The 18,474-nt window shown below is 35.5% G+C and overlaps 1 protein-coding gene across 1 annotated transcript in view; it reads right to left on the bottom strand.

Moving 5' to 3' along the window:
* Nucleotides 1-18,474, bottom strand: part of LOC124362622 (serine/threonine-protein phosphatase 6 regulatory ankyrin repeat subunit A-like) — a 77,798-nt gene that overhangs the window by 8,732 nt on the left and 50,592 nt on the right. Inside the window, exons 16-18 of the mRNA XM_046817282.1 lie at nucleotides 6,943-7,030; nucleotides 4,514-4,743; nucleotides 4,155-4,317 (exon numbers count right to left, since the gene is read on the bottom strand). Of these exons, the coding sequence (XP_046673238.1) occupies nucleotides 4,155-4,317; nucleotides 4,514-4,743; nucleotides 6,943-7,030 (481 nt within the window). The remainder of the gene's footprint in view (nucleotides 1-4,154; nucleotides 4,318-4,513; nucleotides 4,744-6,942; nucleotides 7,031-18,474) is intronic.

Here is an 18,474-nt window from a genome sequence, read left to right as displayed (position 1 = left end):
GGGAGTTATTAAGCATACTGTTATTGACATTGTGAGTCAAGCACCCAATTCATTGTTGGTTTTTATAACTGTGTATGTTATATAAAATAAAAACAAATTTTCATAATTTATTCAAGTCTACAAAGCCCATCAAACTACAACACTTGTGACACGCTATTTTGCAGTTATTGTGTATTAAAATATATTTAGACTCATGCTATCATCTGTTAAGACAAAAAAAGTAATATTTTTTGCAATGTGATGTGCAATAAATAATATATTGTAAACCTAAGCCATTCTAAACAGCAAACATCAAATTCTATAATGTTGAGACAGCTGATAAGGATAATCTATTTTGTAAAAACCAATTGAATAACACAAACGAAACATTACAGTAATGACAAACAGAATTAATTGTCCTTTATGTAGTGAGATAGATAACGGTTTTAAATAATTCGGACTGTCCCAGTTAGATTGCAGATAAATATGATCTAAATAAAAATAAATGTCTAAGTGAAACCACCGAAGCAAGGCATGAAGTTTGCCGAACTTTGACATGTCTTGCAGACAACATTAAAATAATTAGTCTTTCAATAGTCTCAGTTTGGATATCAACAATAATGATCTTGTCAGCGAGTAAAAAAGATCTAAACTGCCTTCAAACTAAAACTGATTTTGGATAAAAAATTTAAAAGTTTCATGTTGTAAATATTTTCAGAATTTGTTGTAAGGATACAGATTATTTTTTATTGAAGGCAATAATTCATTTCTGTATGTAACAAAACAGATTTATACCTTTATTGTACTTCTAGTTATGGTTCTTTTACGACTCTAAGAAAATCACTTGCTAATAGTCCATGTGCAGTTTTGGGGCTCATCCCCAAAATGGCTATGTGTAATTTTGGGACATAGTAATTTTTTAGCCTGGTTTCAAAAGGGTTAATACTGGATGAACATCAACATTATTAATGTATATTTATTTTTAACTTGGAAGATTTATGGAAACATATTATTGCTGGGGGACTTACAATCAGTGGCGGTTTTTTCCATTTGAGCACATGAGCACGTGAGCCACAACATAAAATAACATTCAGTTTAATATGGAGTAAACGAATTATTAACAACAATGACGCGTTAAACGCGAAGCGAATCGAGCAGAGACGCGCGGACAGTGCAGGTGCGGTGAGCTGCCTGTCATCTAAGCGGGGATAGGCGAGGGGCATGCGGGGGGAAGCGGTGGGAAGAGGGTCTCATATAACAGCATGGGTGCACGAGCCAGTAGTGCGACGGCTAGTCGCAGTCTTGATGTATACATAATTTCGTTTCGTTGCGTCTCCGCTGTGTGAATGTCGTAATGACCGCTGTTTGTGAATATTGTGTCTCTTTTGTGTTGTGTTTTGTTACAGAGATTTTGCATGTGAGTGTTTTGTAATATTTTAATATTCATTTGATTATTATGGCAGTGACAGTAACTGAACTTAAAGAACATAGGTTTTCTAACTTATCTCTCGAAAGAAAGGTTGAAATTAAAGTAAGTGGAAAACCGACCCCCCCAACTTAACATTGTTCACATAACTAAAGGTAAGAACAGAAACTTTAAGAGGGGAATTCAATCAAAACGTATATACCAGAACCCCGTCTATTTGTGGATGTGAACAAAGCAATAGATTTTATTGCTTCCCCTATTTACTTTTTTCGAAGCAAACTGGTGAATATAACTGGGTTAAAAATATGGGGTTGCTGATCTTTCCCATTTGCAATCAAAAATCAGAAAACATGAATGTTCTCAGTCACACTTAAACTCAGTTTTGGAATTTAATATTTTAGGCAAGTTAGACATTCGACAGCAGCTAGACTGTGCTTACAGGGAAAATATTAAAAAGCACAACAAACAGGTTACTAAAAATCGTTATGTGCTTTCCAAACTAATTGATTGTATTAATTTTTGTGGGGCGTTTGAGTTAGTACTCAGAGACCATCGTGAGCAAGATGATTCTTCAAATCCTGGCGTTTTAGGGGACTAGTAAATTTCTCAGCAGAATTTGATGCTTCATTGAAAGAAAATCTGGACAATGCAACAGTGTTTTAAAGGTACATCTAAAAGTATCCAAAACGAATTGCTTGATTGCATGCTTGCCGTTTGCCAGGACAACATAAAACAAGAGATAAAAACTACTAGGTTTTTATCGTTGATCGCTGATGAAACTACTGACATTTCATCAACATTTCAATTAGTCATAGTGTTTCCGCTATGTCTTGCCTGATGGCCAACCTGTAGAACGATTTTGGCAGTTTGTTCAACCCACTGGTCACGATGCTGACTCAATAGCTAGATGTATTAAAAGTGCAATACAAAGTGTTGTAGACGATCCAAGCAAAACATATCACAAAGCTATGATGGCGCTAGTGTAATGAGTGTGGACATCATGCAGGGGTACAGACTCTTGTTAAGCAAGTGTATCCCCACGCATTTTATGTTCATTGCTATGCACACCAACTGAATTTGGTAGTTGGATAGGCTACAAGCCAAAACCAACAAGTGAGAATTTCTTTTTTCAAATTTGAGTGATTTTGACCAACTTCTTTAGCAATTCTCCACAAAAGAGTTGCAGACACAATAGTTGGCAGAAGAATCCCTCGTGCTTCCGCAACTAGATGGAACTTCAAGAGCTGTACAGTCAACACTGTGTATGAATACAGAGAAGATTTAATTGCTTGCATGGAGGAAATAGAGGCCTCATCACATCAAGCAATCACTATCACCAAAGCAGGGGCAATCAGACGTATGTTAGAGGATCCCAACTTTATATTTTGGCTCGCAGTGTTCCACAAAATCATGCCCCATGTTGACATTTTGTATAATCAACTACAGCTTACATACAACCCATGCTGTGCGAACAAAGAAAAATGTCGAAACATTTATTGAATGCATCAAAAAAAGAAAGGCAAAGCATGGATAGTGTCAAAATTGATGTTGATCAACTACCTATGCCTGTGAAAAGAGCCCGACGTGATGAAAATATTCATGTGACGAGGACAATTTTATTGCCGCAAAAGAGGTGTATGATGTTATTTCCAATCAAATAAAAGAGAGATACTCTTTTTGACACACCATTCAGCGGTTTCTCTGTTTGATTCAAAAAAGTTCACGCACTATGAGAAAAACGTTTTTCCCATTCAACTTTTGGAAGAATCAGTGCAGGTGTATTCATTTTTAGACAAAGAACGATTGAAAACCGAACTTTCAGTGATATAAACGAAAAGATTTTCAAGTCATGTGCCGTTGTTACAGTTCGTTATTGAGATAATGGCTTACAGACTTCATTTTCAGAAACTCACAAACTTTTGGCCATTGTTTCTACCATCCCTATGACTACTGCGGAGGCGGAACGGTGCTTTTCGACCTTAAAAAGCATCAAGACATTTTTGAGAAGTACCATGGGGCAAGTCTGTGGGAAAGGGTATGATCAGGAGTATACCTAACTTTAATGAGCGTGTAATCGATGTTTATGCTAGGCAAAAAGAAAGAAGGATGGACTTCAACTTTAAAAACTGTACATGAACTAATCATCTTACAAAGAGGGTTTTTGGAGAAAAACTGTGTATAAAATGCTGAACTATGATTTCATGAAACATTTAGTTAATTTTCAATTAGCCTATTTAACCTATTTTCAAAGTTACTTATAACCTTACATTTTTCTTTGTATCAATAAAATAAGATTGTATTCACATTCTCTTTCTTTGTATTTGCATTTTTCATAAACATTTTGTTAGCCAAATCAACCAATAAATCAGTTATATTTGCTAATTACTTTCTGGGCTATAAGCAATTATTAAAATGCAAGTAGTCAAATATCGTTGCAAATTTTAAGGAGTTTCTTTTTACGAACTATTCATTCCACAGCACGAAATAACTCACAGTCTTGTACACCTTTTACAAACAAATCAATTTGGTGTTATAAAGAGCCTAAAAGGACTGAAATATTTTGTTTACTATTATATTGAGACGATAACTATGTTGGCGACGTAAGTTAATTATCTAATCCTACTGTTTATTTTCTTGTGTGCACTCCCGTGACCACTTATCAGGAGCCGCCACTGCTTACAATAAAGATACAAATCACACAATAAACCTTCCTGACCTTACAAAATGTCAAAATATAGTTGATACTCACGTCTTGCACTGCTTGTTAGCCATGTTTACAATACTGCTGTGTTGCACCCTCTCCAGCAACATGAGGGCACAATCTGAGTGTCTGTTCCGACACGCGTGGTGCAGTGCCGTGTTCAACTGGCAGTCCTTGGCTCTCACATCGGCATGGTACTCCAACAGCAATTCTGTCAACAGAACAGTTCAAGGAGGAAGCTGTGAGGGACTGTAATTTTAAGTATGTAGTTTTAAGATTATATATACCCTATATATATATAATTTATATCCAACAGTTTTATTTGAGTAAAATTAAGCCACACTCTTTATGGGTAAAGACAGGTAGTTGTATATTGCTACAGTCAGGCGACCATAAAAGGTGCACACCTAGTATGAGAGTGTGACCGCGTGCAGCAGCACATATGAGGGGGGTGCGACCGCGGTAGTCAGTCTCATCAACAGGTGCATGGTGGCCTAGCAGGATATGGCAGCACTCCACACTGTTGGTGAGGGCGGCAACATGTAGTGGCGTGTACTGACGTACGTCTCGCAGCCATACCACACTGGGACCATAGTATGTCAACATCAAATGGAGGCACTGCTCACTGCCTTGGTACCTAGAAAAAAATTTAAATTAGAAACATACCAGTAAGTAACTTAAGAAAAAAACATCACTTACAAATACTTTTAGTTTTGAAAACCCTTTTGAAAGCAACAGTAGAATGTCTATCAGACACTTCACAAAAGTAAAAATATTTTAAAGATCTACTTTTGAGAAATAGGATTATAAATAAAGTCTTGCTGCCAAAAAGCTTAACAAAACAAAATACATAAGTATAGGTGTTTTGTAATCTTCAAATAAAGCTTTGTATAACAACACAAGCAAACAATAAAAGCTCTATCTTCAATATTACCACTAATAGTTTTGTGTTTATTACATTCTTGGCCTGTGACTTTATAAACTTAACAGTTTAGGAGCCGAGAGCCAGTTTGCATTGTAATACGACATGACCTGGATTATCTTTAAATTGACAGAGAAATTTCTCCTAGGAGAGTAACTAATCGTCAGCCACCATAGTTTTGAAGTGGGATGGTATTAAAAAGGTTAGAAATATAAAATGACAATTTATTCTCAGATTATATTTTTCTTACCTTGACAAACTTAAAATTGCTATCACACACATAAATAATAATTATGTCACTGTAAGGCAATTAGGATAGAGACTGAAAGTCGACTCTTTCAGCTAATTAGTCGGTCTGCATATGGTTAGCTATCGCTGGTTTAACTATTTATTATCTAGGACAGCTATGAAAAATATAAACTGAGAATAAAATGAAGATAGTAAGATCTAAACACAAACAATTGCAAGTTTGATAAAATTAACCCTAATAAGGCGTTACATATTCGCTTATTAGTCTTATAATTGGAACTACTTATTTTACAAAAAGGTAAAAATTCTAATCCAAACCACCGATTTAAATCATACAGTTTAAATCAAATTAAGGGGAAACTATGTTCGTTTCACAGGCAAACCCCACTTCCTAATGTCACTTGTTTCTTCAGCCTTCAATCTTGCAACTCAAAACCTCCATAACTTGAAGCCTGATACAGACAACATCATGTGTTTCTCTATGGTTGATTAACTCTATGTTACTGTGCTTGTTTGTTTCTTAATATTCAGCCTTAAATAATATGCAAATTTAGACCTAGTGACAACTGTTAACTTTTTTGGCATTAAGCAATTTAAAGGTACATTTGTATTCACAAAAGCGATTACTTTAAATTAACAATTTACAAATGTCTGTTTTTAATTCTTTTCATTCAAGTAAAGGCAGAGCTCCCCGAGCAAATGAAAAAGTTCAATGTTGGCTCCATTTCACCCTTGCTGTTTTGATGCTCTGTGATTGTACTTAAATAGATATGATTCCTACATTATCCACTGGTTGGTCTTTAAAAGTGCTATATCTTTATATTGTTCCAGAACCATCTAGATAGGTTTCATAGCTAAATCAATCTTAGAAATATGTTAGTCAGTCAGTGAATAAACCATTGTATCAGTTACACATGTGGCTGTGAAGTATATTATTCGCCTTTTTCTAAGGAGTTAAAAATAGACGTAGTTTGTTTAATTGTCTGGATTTTACTTAAGTTTTTTAATATGAAAGCTGGCATAACTGTTGGAGATACGTTAAAAAGTGACTGGACCTTTTCTGTAGTAAATACAATTCTCTTATTATCTGATTCCAGCATCCGATTTGATCTAAGAAGTTAAGAATCGGACAAAATATAGTCATATAATAACGTAAAAGAGTTTTTAAACTATAAAATTTATAAGAATTTACAAGAATTTTGACTAAAAACCCTTCAAAAACCCTATACAAGTGTTTAGTGTTTATTAACTAGTTTTTTCAAATAAGTTCACCCATCTTCAGTCATGAGACAGGCTTTACAGAAGTACAATGGATTTAAAAAATTTAATACAGAATTGGATTATAAATAACACATCTGCACACATTTCATAAAAGTTTGACATTTTGATCGTTGAATTGTATTTCTTTTTAAAACAATGGACATTTGAATTTAGTTTAGTAAAAATATGTTTCCAAACTTTGTAAATGTTTGTACTTATTCTAAAAAATGTTTATTTGAAAAATTCTATTTTAAATCTCTAAATACTGTATTAAGATGCTCTGTGTCACAAAAGTTTTGACTTTGACATCCACATTACATACACATAGTCAACAGATCTCTATTAAAAATGGAGACCTATAAGGACAAAATAAAACTAAAATATGCTTTCAATAATGGAACTTACACTGCACAATGGACAGGTGAAAATGGATTCCCCTCCATCATTTTGGACAATTTCTGCTCCAATATAAATTCAACACAATGAGCATTTCCTGGGAACAAAACAATAAAATTATTATTGCTAAGTCACATCATAAACGGTTAATACTGTAATTTAATTATATATATATATATATATATATATATATATATATATATATATATTAAAATTTAAAAAGGCTATAAAGTAAATAACAATAAATGATTTAGCACAGTAGTACTAAAAAGAAATGGCATTAACCCACAGTGTTTCAGTATTTCATATATAAGGGCTGTCTAGAAAATAAGACATTTTGAAATAAAAAATTAACAATTTGAAAATAACGATTTTTATTATTTACATTTTGAAGTTAACTCTTTGGCTATTTTCTACATAATCGCTATTTCAATTAAGACATTTATGTGGTACAAGCTTTTCAATACCCTTTCAGTAGAAATCTGCTGCCTGCGAGTTTAACTACTGGTTTACACCGGCATGCAATTCAGTGTCAGTGTAAAATCGTTTTTTTTTTTTTTTTTTTTTTTTTTTTTTTCCTTCTGAGGGAAGATGACACTTTGTCCCCGCACTTAGTCCTAAAAGGACCTTTGCGCCTCCCCTTACTTTTATTTGTGCCCTCAAAAACCGAGGCTTTTGCAAAAACCAATCAGATTTAAGGGCTCCTGTTCTCTGATGTCCTTGGGGCTGAGGAGATATGCTCCCAAGTATCTTTTCCTAGTCTCTACGATGGCAGGACAATCCAAAACCAAATGTGCTCTGCTGACTCCTCCTCTTCTCCACAGGAGTCAACATTCGCTGCTCCGACTAAGGACCTACCTTCAAATAAGGGTGCTTCCTCAGAGGGCCATGTCCTGTCAACATTCCTAATATCAGTCCTTATATCCTCCTTATTCTGATCTAGGAGAGCTGTCCATCCTTTTGCATAAGGGAGAGATAAACATTTTGGATATTCTTAAACCCGAGGCTCTGCTCCAATTCTTGTATCTTGTCCTCTTTTTCCCAATCTTTAACCATGAGGGTTTTTAATGCTGGAGAAGGATATTCCACAACCTGGCTCAGGCCCCACCAATGTGGATTCTGCTCCCTTTTTGGCGAGGATGTCCGCTTTTTCGTTCCCATGAATTCCTTCATGACCCGGCACCCATCCGAGTGTTACTCTGTTATTTGTTGCTAGCTCTGCTAGAGCATTCCTGCATTCCCAGACCGCTTTCGAATCAATCGAACAGGTATCCAGTGCCTTCAGTGCAGCATGACTATCAGAGAGTATTAGGTATGATAATCCTTTTGTCCCCTGTGAGTCTTCTAGAACATGAATCTATTGCCATGACCTCCGCCTGAAAAACTGAGGCATTAGTCTTCCTAGGGGCACAGCCATGTCAACTCCAGGTCCATGTATTCCATATCCTGCCCTTGAGTCTAGGAGTGAACCATCGGTGTAAAACTTCAGGACTCCTTTTTTTAGGGTAGGCCTCCCTTTTAATCCATTCCTCCCTACTTCCGATAGAGACCGTGTTATGGTTTTTTCAAAGGAGTATTTCTTAACCATAGTATCAGATTACTTTGGTTAGCATTTCAGCCTCAGGAAAATTTTCCAATATCTTCATGTGGCCTTCTAGGGAGGTAGCATTTATTACCTTTGTTCCTAGAAGCTTCATTGCGCTCATCGCAGCTGTTCTCAACACTTCCTGGCCAAGAGGAGTATAACCCAGAACCGCTTCCATTGCTAGTGTTGGGCAGGAGCTCATTGCTCCCGTGATGCTTAAGCAAGCTAACCTCTGAAGACTCTGTAGCCTTCTTGCAGCTGTTGTTTGTTCGACCTTCGGCCACCACACTAGAGCAGCATATGTGACCATTGGTTTTACTATGGTTTCATAAATCCAATATATCATTTTTTGGTTTAAGTCCCCATTTAAATCCAAAGAGTCTCTTACAGGCCCCAAGGGCCATTATTGCTTTGGATGTCTTGTTTCTAATATGGGAGTTCCAAGTGAGCTTCTCATCCAGGATTAAACCCAGATACTTCACTTCTTTTGTTTGGTTAATGCTGATTCCCTCCAGGACCGGTTTTGCTAGCTGGAATTTCCTTTTCCTGGTAAAGGTAATCATATTAGTTTTTGATGGGTTGATCCGCCAGACCTTCCCCATGACACCAGTTGCTTATGAAGTTCAGTTCTGTTTGTATTAGGCGTTCCAGCCTGCCTATGTTTTTCCCTTTAATCATAAGCACTAGGTCGTCCGCATAACATAGTAGCCTTATCCCCCTCTTCTCTGCTTTTCTTAGGAGATCATCCACTACCATCGCCCACAGGAGAGGAGATAAGACTCCCCCCTGGGGACAGCCTCTTTGGGGCCGTGATCGCAGCCGATTCGTCCCCGTACTTGGCTTTCACCTGTCTGCTTTTTAGGAGGGCTACTATCCATTTGACTACGTCTGGGGAAACTCCAAAACGTTCCATCGCAGTCTTCATGGATTGATATGCTACTCGGTCGAAAGCTCCTTCAATGTCCATAAAGACGCTGACTAGGGCTTCCTTTTTTCGAAGGTATTCTCCACCTCTCTCACTAAAACTGTGGAGAGCAGTGGTGGTTGATTTTCCTTCTATGTATGCGTGTTGTGTGGGACTAAGTGGGTGTTCCAGTAATATTACGTCCCTTATGTGTCTATTTATAATTTTTTCCATAGTTTTCACCATGAAGGAGGTTAGGCTTATGGGTCTGTACGAACTGGGTTTTGTTGGATCCCTGTCATTTTTTCGCAAGAACACCACTAGTGCTATCCTCCAGTTCTTTGGTATATATCCTAGGGCGAAACTGCTTCTAAATAGAGATGCTAAGGGTATTTAATAGAATGTCCAGCCCCTCTTGAAGAAGGGCTGGAAAAAACTTCATCCGCCCCAGGAGATTTAAATGGCTTGAAAGATCTTATCGCCCCATTTAATTCTTTCGTGTGTGAATAGTCTGTTAGACAACTGTCTGGCTTTTGCCACCTCCCGACTGGATGGATCCCCCCCCATATAGAGAATAAGTATCCTCATTACGAGTTAGCTGACCCCCCGGGAAGTGTGTCTCCAGAAGTAGTTCTAAGGTCTCCTTCCTGTTCATTGTTAGGTCTCCATTGTCCTTTACTAGAGTCCCCATAGGATTTGTATGCTCCGTTTGGGGAGTTTTTTTGAAGCCTGGATGCCTCGGGAAGACTGTTAATATTTTTGCAGAAATTCCTCCAGGTTCTTCTTTTATTCGTTCTAAGTTCTGTAAAATCGTTGCGTAGCGAGCCACATTGCTGGGAAACAGAGCGGATGATTGAAACCTACCATCCAAGAGCTCTTGGGTATAGTTGACCGTGTGTGGACGAGCATTGACGTGGAGAAACGAAATTTTCTTACTAAGTTTTTCCCAAAGCTTGTCTTGCATTCTGCGTTTTCAGTTCCTGAGTGTTTAGCAATATCTCTCTGGGTTGACAGTTTGGCCACATTCAGGAAAATCAACGAGAATCACTCCCTGAGCATCCAAAAACACAGTAGCCATGATTGCGTAGCCAAAAACGCATGGCTGATAGGCGTTTGCAGACATTTCCTCAATTTCTTGGGGCGAATGCGTGTGTTCCCATTCCATCAACTGGCGTTTTGTTTTACAGTTGACATGCTTTTTTTTTCCCCTTGGGGCGGCCTACTGCCATGCACTTAAGCGTCAAGGGCTTTTTGCGCACCCTGGAAACACACCATGAGGCCCACCAGTCTACCCAAGCCTCGTCACCAGTTACGATACGAGTGATCAGTGCTGGAGCAAGTCTCTGTGTGGTCTTCCATTAGGATTTTCGGAAAACACCTGGCACAATATATGTGGTAATCAAGTTTACAAACCACAATGAAAAATGAAATTTGGAGGAAATGTTCTTGAAGTTCTGTAATTGTAAAATGATAATTTTCACAGATTGTTTCGTTGATTTTCAACACCAATTCATCACTCACAAAACTAAGAATAACACTTTGATGCTCACTATGAACACTGGTTGGTCCATTTTTTAAATCAATGCACGACTGTCTCACTTGACTCACTCATTTTTTATTAACCATACAGATCACAAATCTGGCGACAAAAACTTCAATTGGTTTGAATTTTTTATTAACAAAAGTATTATCACAGATCACACATCACAACTGGTGGGATATTTAATTACAGTGCTCATTTCAATATTCCACTGTATACAAAGTACGATGCAAAATCTACTGCGGCTGGTTGCGTACAGAGTGTAAGAACACTCTGATGGCAAGATGGCGATACTAGTCTCGCTCATTGCTGCACCACATCAAAACATCTGTTACTTCCTGGACAGCAATCGCATATTGTAGACCAAAGTATATTCATGTAAAAGGAAGGTATCTGTAGATTGAGGGAATGTCTTCTACTAAATTCTAATTACAAAAACTTGTGGTGGTTTTGTAGGAAAATGGAGAATGTATAATTTAAAATACAATACAACAAACAGAAAAATCTGTAAAATAGACTAGTCCAATTTCAGTTCTACTTAAATTCTCATTGACAGAGAAACCTGAAGTCTGGTTAGATATATTTAAATGTTTATCAGATACAACCACATACTGTAAGGTTCACCGCTACTCCCACTAAACCAATAGTTTATCTAGTAATATCTTGTAAAATTAATTTCAAGCAAAACACTGTTTCTATCATGTGAATCATATTCTGCTAGTATGGAGAGTAATAATAAGAACACTAATGAGTAGCTTATATTAAAAACTTTTCCGATTGCTTTACTAAAAATTCAGTAACTGCAATTAACTAAAATGTGTTAAAATCAAGAGGTAAAAGGAATGAAACTATAAGATCAAGACAAGGAATGTTCTTGGAAGAGGCCTATAATATATTTTAAGTCCAAATCATTAGTTCCTTGTGTTTTTTATGTTTTCAAAAAAGTATGAATGAATGAATGAATAACGTTTATACCAGCAATTTATATATACATATATAGAATCTTTCTTAGATGAAAAAGCTATCATTTTATATATACAGCAGCTTATTTATAGAAGAAATGTAAGATAAGTGTAACGAATAGAACAATAAATATGACAATACTGGAAAGCCTACATGAGCAATCTGCCTGTGTGTAGGCCTAGTTGCATCTTGCCGCCAACATAAAATTTTAAATAATACGCTGGATATGTTAGTAAAGAGTAAGAATAAGGTAAAAAAGATAAAGGGATATATGTCTATTGCTTCTTGACTTTTACTGTAAGTGATTGTTTTTATTCAAGTGGTGGAAAAACAAATGAAATAAAAATGGTATAAGTGGCTAAACTAAATAATCCATTTATGAAGGAGTGAGATGAGAGACAGAGTGTGTGTGTGTGTGTGTGTGTGTGTGTGTGTGTGTTTTAGTAATAGTAACGTCATGGTCAAGGGCCAGGTCCCCTGTACCCAGCAGTGATAATGATCTCCGCCTCTGACACGCCTAATTGCAATAGCCACTCATTGATACGATTTTTTAAAACTGACAAGGATTGTGCGTTAAAGAAATTATAAGCATGAAAGAATCTAGAAACATTTCTGAATAGTATATTTGATATGTAATACGAATTAGTTGTAGATCTATATAGTTGTAAAATGGCTATTCCTGTGTCATGGGCATATCGGGTGTTATATGAATGGGGAATTTCTGAAAAAATAGAGTGAAAGTGTGAGAAGATGTGAACTATGAGAGATTTTATAAATAACTGATGAACTGTAAGGATTGATAATTCTTTAAATAGAGTGTCAGTAAGGTAATGGCATTTTTTATGAAAGGCAAGTTTTAGCAACTGTTTCTGGCATAAAAACAGTCTGTTTAAAGTTGTTTTACTAGCTCCCCCCAAGTGATATTTCCAAATAAAAGCATAGACTGAATGTAAGGGTAGTATGCCAGCCAGCTTTATCTCACTTGCGTTAAGAACATAGCTAGCTAGCTGTCTGAAAGCAAAAATCAATTGACGTAATTCTGAACTAAGTAATCTATATGATATGACCATGTCATCCTATGATCAAAAATAACTCCAAGATAATAATTGTAAGCTATTGTTTTATCTATGCTTTCGCATGTACATAAATCATTCAGATAATTTCCACGGCTATGAATTGTCAAATTTTTCAAATGGTAGTCACAAATAGAGCGAAGAGATATTGGCAAGAATTCTGTTTTTAAAATGTTAAGCGTTAACACGTTTTGATCAAACCATTTCTTTAACGTCATGAGATCACTGAGCTTTCCTTTGCACTTCTAACCAGTTATTACCGTTTACAAAAATTAAAGTGTCATCTGCACCGTTTAAATTTATTTTCTAAATGTATTGATATAGATTAAGAATAAAATTGGTCCGAGAGTACTTCCTTGAACAACTCCATAGTCCACTGACAATGGATCACTAGCCACCCCACAGACAGAAACATATTGTAATCTATCATTAAGCAAGCTTGAGAACCACACAAGGGTGCTTCCACGAACTCCAATAGCTTCTAATTTGTTAGTCTCTTTTTACCGAGTCAAAAGCTATCTAGAAAAACAAGCATTGAGCGATTACCTCTTGAAATAGAAGCATTTATTTCTTTATTTAAATCAAATAGAACATCGTTTACATTTCTATCGCTTCTGAACCCATACTGACACATTCTCAAGATATTGTTTTGATTAAGATAGGATACTAATTGTTCTTTAATTATTCGCTCTAATATCTTAGAAAATACAATGAGTAAGGAAATTGGTCTAAAGTTACTTTTATTGGTAAATTCATTTGATTTATATAAATGAAACACTTTAGCCATTTTAAAGGTATTAGGAAAGACACCCAATAAAATACTTAGATTAATTAATTAATTGGCACATGGGTTTAATGAAGAACTGAATATTTTCCTTGAGAACATCAGCAGAGACACCATCAAAGCCGGGCGCAGAGCTCCCCGCAGTGCGATCACGTGTCGTACAACGTCAACCTCAGTCACAAGTGTTCAGGGTAAACACACAGTCTAGTGTAAAATCAGCGTCATTCACAATCGGCACCCCGCTCGAATCGATTACATCCGCCAACTCCTGCCCCACTTTTGCAAAAAAAGAATAGAAGCTGTTTGCAGATTTCTGTATTACATCGGAAGTGTAATCAGAAACCGCTGGCAGATGTTTTTTTTATAGGAAAGGAAGAACTCTTAGTAATTTTTCCACTTAGCTCATTTATTACCGACTAGAATTGTTTGGGACTATTTTTTGACCTATTGATTTTATCGCGATAATAATCTCTTTTCGCTCGCTTTATAGAGCTACTGAGCTGATGTCTAAGATTCCTATAATCGGTTTTTAATTGTAAATTAAAAGGTTGTTTTTTTACAGATTTACTAAGTTTATCTCTACGCCTAATCAATTTAATTAGTGCCAAAGTTATCAAAGGTTTTAATTTTTTAAGTCTGGTGGTTCTATTACAGATTTCTCTTTTAGCTGCGGACATAGTGTTGCAAACTATATTTATAAATTGCTCAGAACAGGAGTCAACATCAGCACAACCCAGAACGGGAGGCCAGTCGACGCAAGCCAGGCTGTCGGTGAGAAGAGCGTACTCGATGTAAGAACGAGGCGCGTTGTCAGAGTCAGTGGTAGTAATGTCTCGTGACACCGAGATAGTCAGGCCGGTTCTGTAGTGATCGGTAATGTCAGTGTGGACCACAGCTGTTCTCACATGATCCATGTTAAAATGTCTTACAAAAATATGGTCCAGGCAGGAAACACGGTTGTCAGTTACTCAAGTAGGTTTGTCAATGCATTGCTTAAGTCCCGCACCCTCTAAACAGTTTAAATATCTGTCCTTATGTTCTGTATTTTATTATAAATGTGAATCAACCTGATATAAATGTCTACACATTTAACTATGTAGTCTTGAATTAATACGTTACTAATCCTGTATTATTTTCAGTGCCAAGGCAAAAACAAGTGTTATATTAAAACATAAAATGTCAATGCCCCTACACTATTCAATAACCTTCCACTAAAAATAAAAAATAAGAAAAATTAAAAGGTTTTTTTAAAATAAAACAAAACAATGGCTGTTTACAATCAAAGATACTACGGTTCCATTACATGTTTAATTCTAATTTTTATAATAAAAGTTAATGTTGATAGTGTAATGCATACAAACTGATCTATTTTTATAGTTCTCACATTTAATTTTGTCAAGTTAAATTATTTATGAGATGAAAATTATCTAATGAATTGTTTGCACTGGTTGCACTTTCATTATTTATTCTAGGTAGTTGAAATGTTCAGTTGCAGCCGTCGTGCAGGCAGCTTATCGTTCCGCTTGCGCTACTGATAAGATACCGAGCGTGTGATTTTTTGTGTAATCGTGCGGTTCAATACTGTAATTCAAATAATTTTATAATATGTCGTTAAATTGTGGTGTTTTGTGGCTTAGTATGCGGAGAAAATAAATCGTCAGTTAGGTGTAGTGGTGGATGTGAGCAATATTTTCACACTCTGTGTGTTAAAAACGATGGAGTGAAAAAACGAGAACCGGAGGCAAGGAATGGAAATGTGAGACTTGTGTACAAAAGAAGGAGACCTCCTCCACCGGCAGCAGTAAATCCGTCATCTACTTCAATTACTAAGGAGTTTCTTATATCGACAATGGACTCGTTCAAGAGGAAGTGTTTTACTGAAATAAAGAACTATACGTCGCAGATAGAGGAATTCAGGAAAGCTGTACAATTCTTGTCTGACAAAGTCGATGAATCAAATACTTTAATTGCAAGTATTAGGAAAGAATACTCCGAATTAAAAAAGGAGAATGAAAATTATTAAATCCGAGAACAGAAAGCTTAATGAAAAAGGTATACATACTAGAAGACAAAGTCAAAGCTATGGAAACAATACTCAAGACGGACGAATTTAGGAAATTAGCGGAATACCGGAGACTAAAGGGGAAAATGTGTTAAGCTTGTTGAAGGATGTTGGATCAGCAGTTTGGAATAGAGTTACATGAATCTCAAGTGTCGGCGGTCCATCGCATACCGACTTTTTAAAAAAGAAGAGCGTCCTCCATCAATAGTTGTACAATTCCTTACTAAAATACAGAGGGATGCTTGGATACAATGCTTTAGACAGAAAAGAACTCTAATGGCAAGCGAGGTGCACCCCATCATTCTCCAAGAACCGAGTCTTCATCGGTGAACATATGTCGCCGGACAACAAGATCTTCCTAGCTCAGTTGAAGGAGAAGTTGCAGAGACGCAGGCTTTAAATACGTCTGGTTTCCGCGAAGGAAGATTCTTCGTAAGAAAAAAAATGACAGGGAAAAGTGCTACAAAATAAGCAACCTACAGGATCTAGATAAACTGTAAAGTAAGTTGAAAAGTGTAAGCTAGTACAGCAATTGCTTGTTGAAATTTTCGTTTTAATATTATGTAAACAATTCAATATTTTAATAATTCATTTCTATATGAATTTAGAAAAAGCTCAACATTTTGTTTATAAAAGCCTGGATCAATTTTATTCATCCCCCCCAAAAAAAACGCACAATTTTCCTTTTTTACACTTAAATATTAGAAGTATGAGAAAAAAACTTTGATTATTTGTTAGTGGAACTTAATTTAATTAGGAGTAAGCCAAATATTTTAGTTCTAAGTGAAATCTGGTTAAATAGCAATGAATTGTCCTTTTTATAAAGATACCAGGATACAAAACGTTTGGTAATTGTAATGACACATACCGAGCAGGTGGTGTTGCTTGCTTCATTAGAGATGATATCGATTGTTTACAATTAAAATTCGATATGACAACAGCTGATTGTCTTCTGTTAGAGTTAAAATATAATAATACACGAATTAATCTCCTCTCAATGTATAGATTACAAAATTTTTCTGAAAAATAGCTTTCTATATGAACTTGAAAATAAATTATTACAGATAAAAATAAATACAGTTTTATATTGGTGATATAAATATAGACACATTCAAGTGTTCATCAGATGTACAAAAATATAATAACTTAATGAATAATTACAGTTTATATATCACTAATTAACCAACCAACTAGAATTACTAATACGTCTTCTACCTGCGTAGATCATATCTATGTTAGATATAGAGATATAAATAATCTTGAGAGTGCAGTGTTTGATGTTGGTATATCAGATCAATTGTGCTATAGGTTTAAAAATATTCACTTCCTGTCCAATTGAAAATAAACAAAATAGCAAAACAAAAATTAAGTATAATTTCGAAAGAATCAAATCAGAGCATAGATGTTGTGAATTGGGGGGAGATTTTTATAATACAGTAAATGTTAATCATAGTTATGAATTATTCTTAGATAAGTTAAATTATGTTGTAAATACTAATACTGTAAAGATTACTATAGGAAATAAGCTTGATAAAGCTAAGTTTAAAAGTCCTTGGATTAATAATAATATATTAAATAGAGTCAAGAAAAGACAAAAGTTATACAATATTTATAGAAGAAGACCTTATGATAATCGTTTTAAGAAATATTATGATTCATTTACAGTTAATTTTAAAAAATGATATAGACAATCTAAAAATCAATATTATTCTAAGTTAATAAATGAGCATGATGGCGATATTGGCCAACAATGGAAAATAATAAATAATTTAATGGGCAATAACGTAAATAAGAATGTCAAACAAAATTGTACTGGAGAATGGAAGCACCTTAGATAAGCCTCAAGAGGTTGCGGATAAAGTAAATAGCTTCCTTATCAGTGTCTGTGATATAAGCAATTGCACAACAAACCTTGCATCATTCTTTAGGTCAGATAATGGGTGTTATCCTTCTTCCTTTTATATTACACCAACAGATGCAAACGAGATCAACAAAATTATTAAAGAATTAAAAAAAAAAAGTCGACGGATACGATAACATCACCACAGTACTGCTAATAAAACAAATATCTGAAAAAATAGCTCCTTTACTATCTCATTTAATCAACATAAGTTTTTCAACTGGTTTTTTTTCCCGAGGCACTAAAAAAGGGCATTGTTATTCCACTGCTTAAAAAACCAAATTCTCAGAGTCTAGATAATATACGTCCAAATTAGCCTGCTATCAGTTTTTTTCAAAAATTTTTGAAAAATGCATGAAAAAAAAGACTAATAACATATCTAAAAACAATAAAACTTTCAAAACAATAGGCAATTTGGTTTTACGCAAGGCAAGTCAACCGAAGATGCGCTGATAGATTTTGTTTTCATTATTATACAACAGCTTCAATAACAGTTGTAAGACATCTGCACTTTTTGTTGACTTCAAAAAAGCTTTTTGATTTTTGTGGATCATAATATTTTATTATCAAAGATGGAGGCAATTGGTATATGAGAGGTGTAGCATTAAATTGGTTTTCAAGTTTTCTCACGGGTCGCACCCAACAAGTGCGAATAAGTAATCATTTTAAGTTCACCCCAGGTTGTTAAGGCCGGAGTGCCCCCAGGGCTCTGTTTTGGCTGCAAATCTAT

The sequence above is a fragment of the Homalodisca vitripennis genome, chromosome 5 (genome assembly GCF_021130785.1).
Source record: "Homalodisca vitripennis isolate AUS2020 chromosome 5, UT_GWSS_2.1, whole genome shotgun sequence".
Lineage (NCBI taxonomy): Eukaryota > Metazoa > Arthropoda > Insecta > Hemiptera > Cicadellidae > Homalodisca > Homalodisca vitripennis.
Note: the sequence above shows the minus strand (reverse complement) of the source record. Positions and strands in the feature narration are given on the sequence as shown.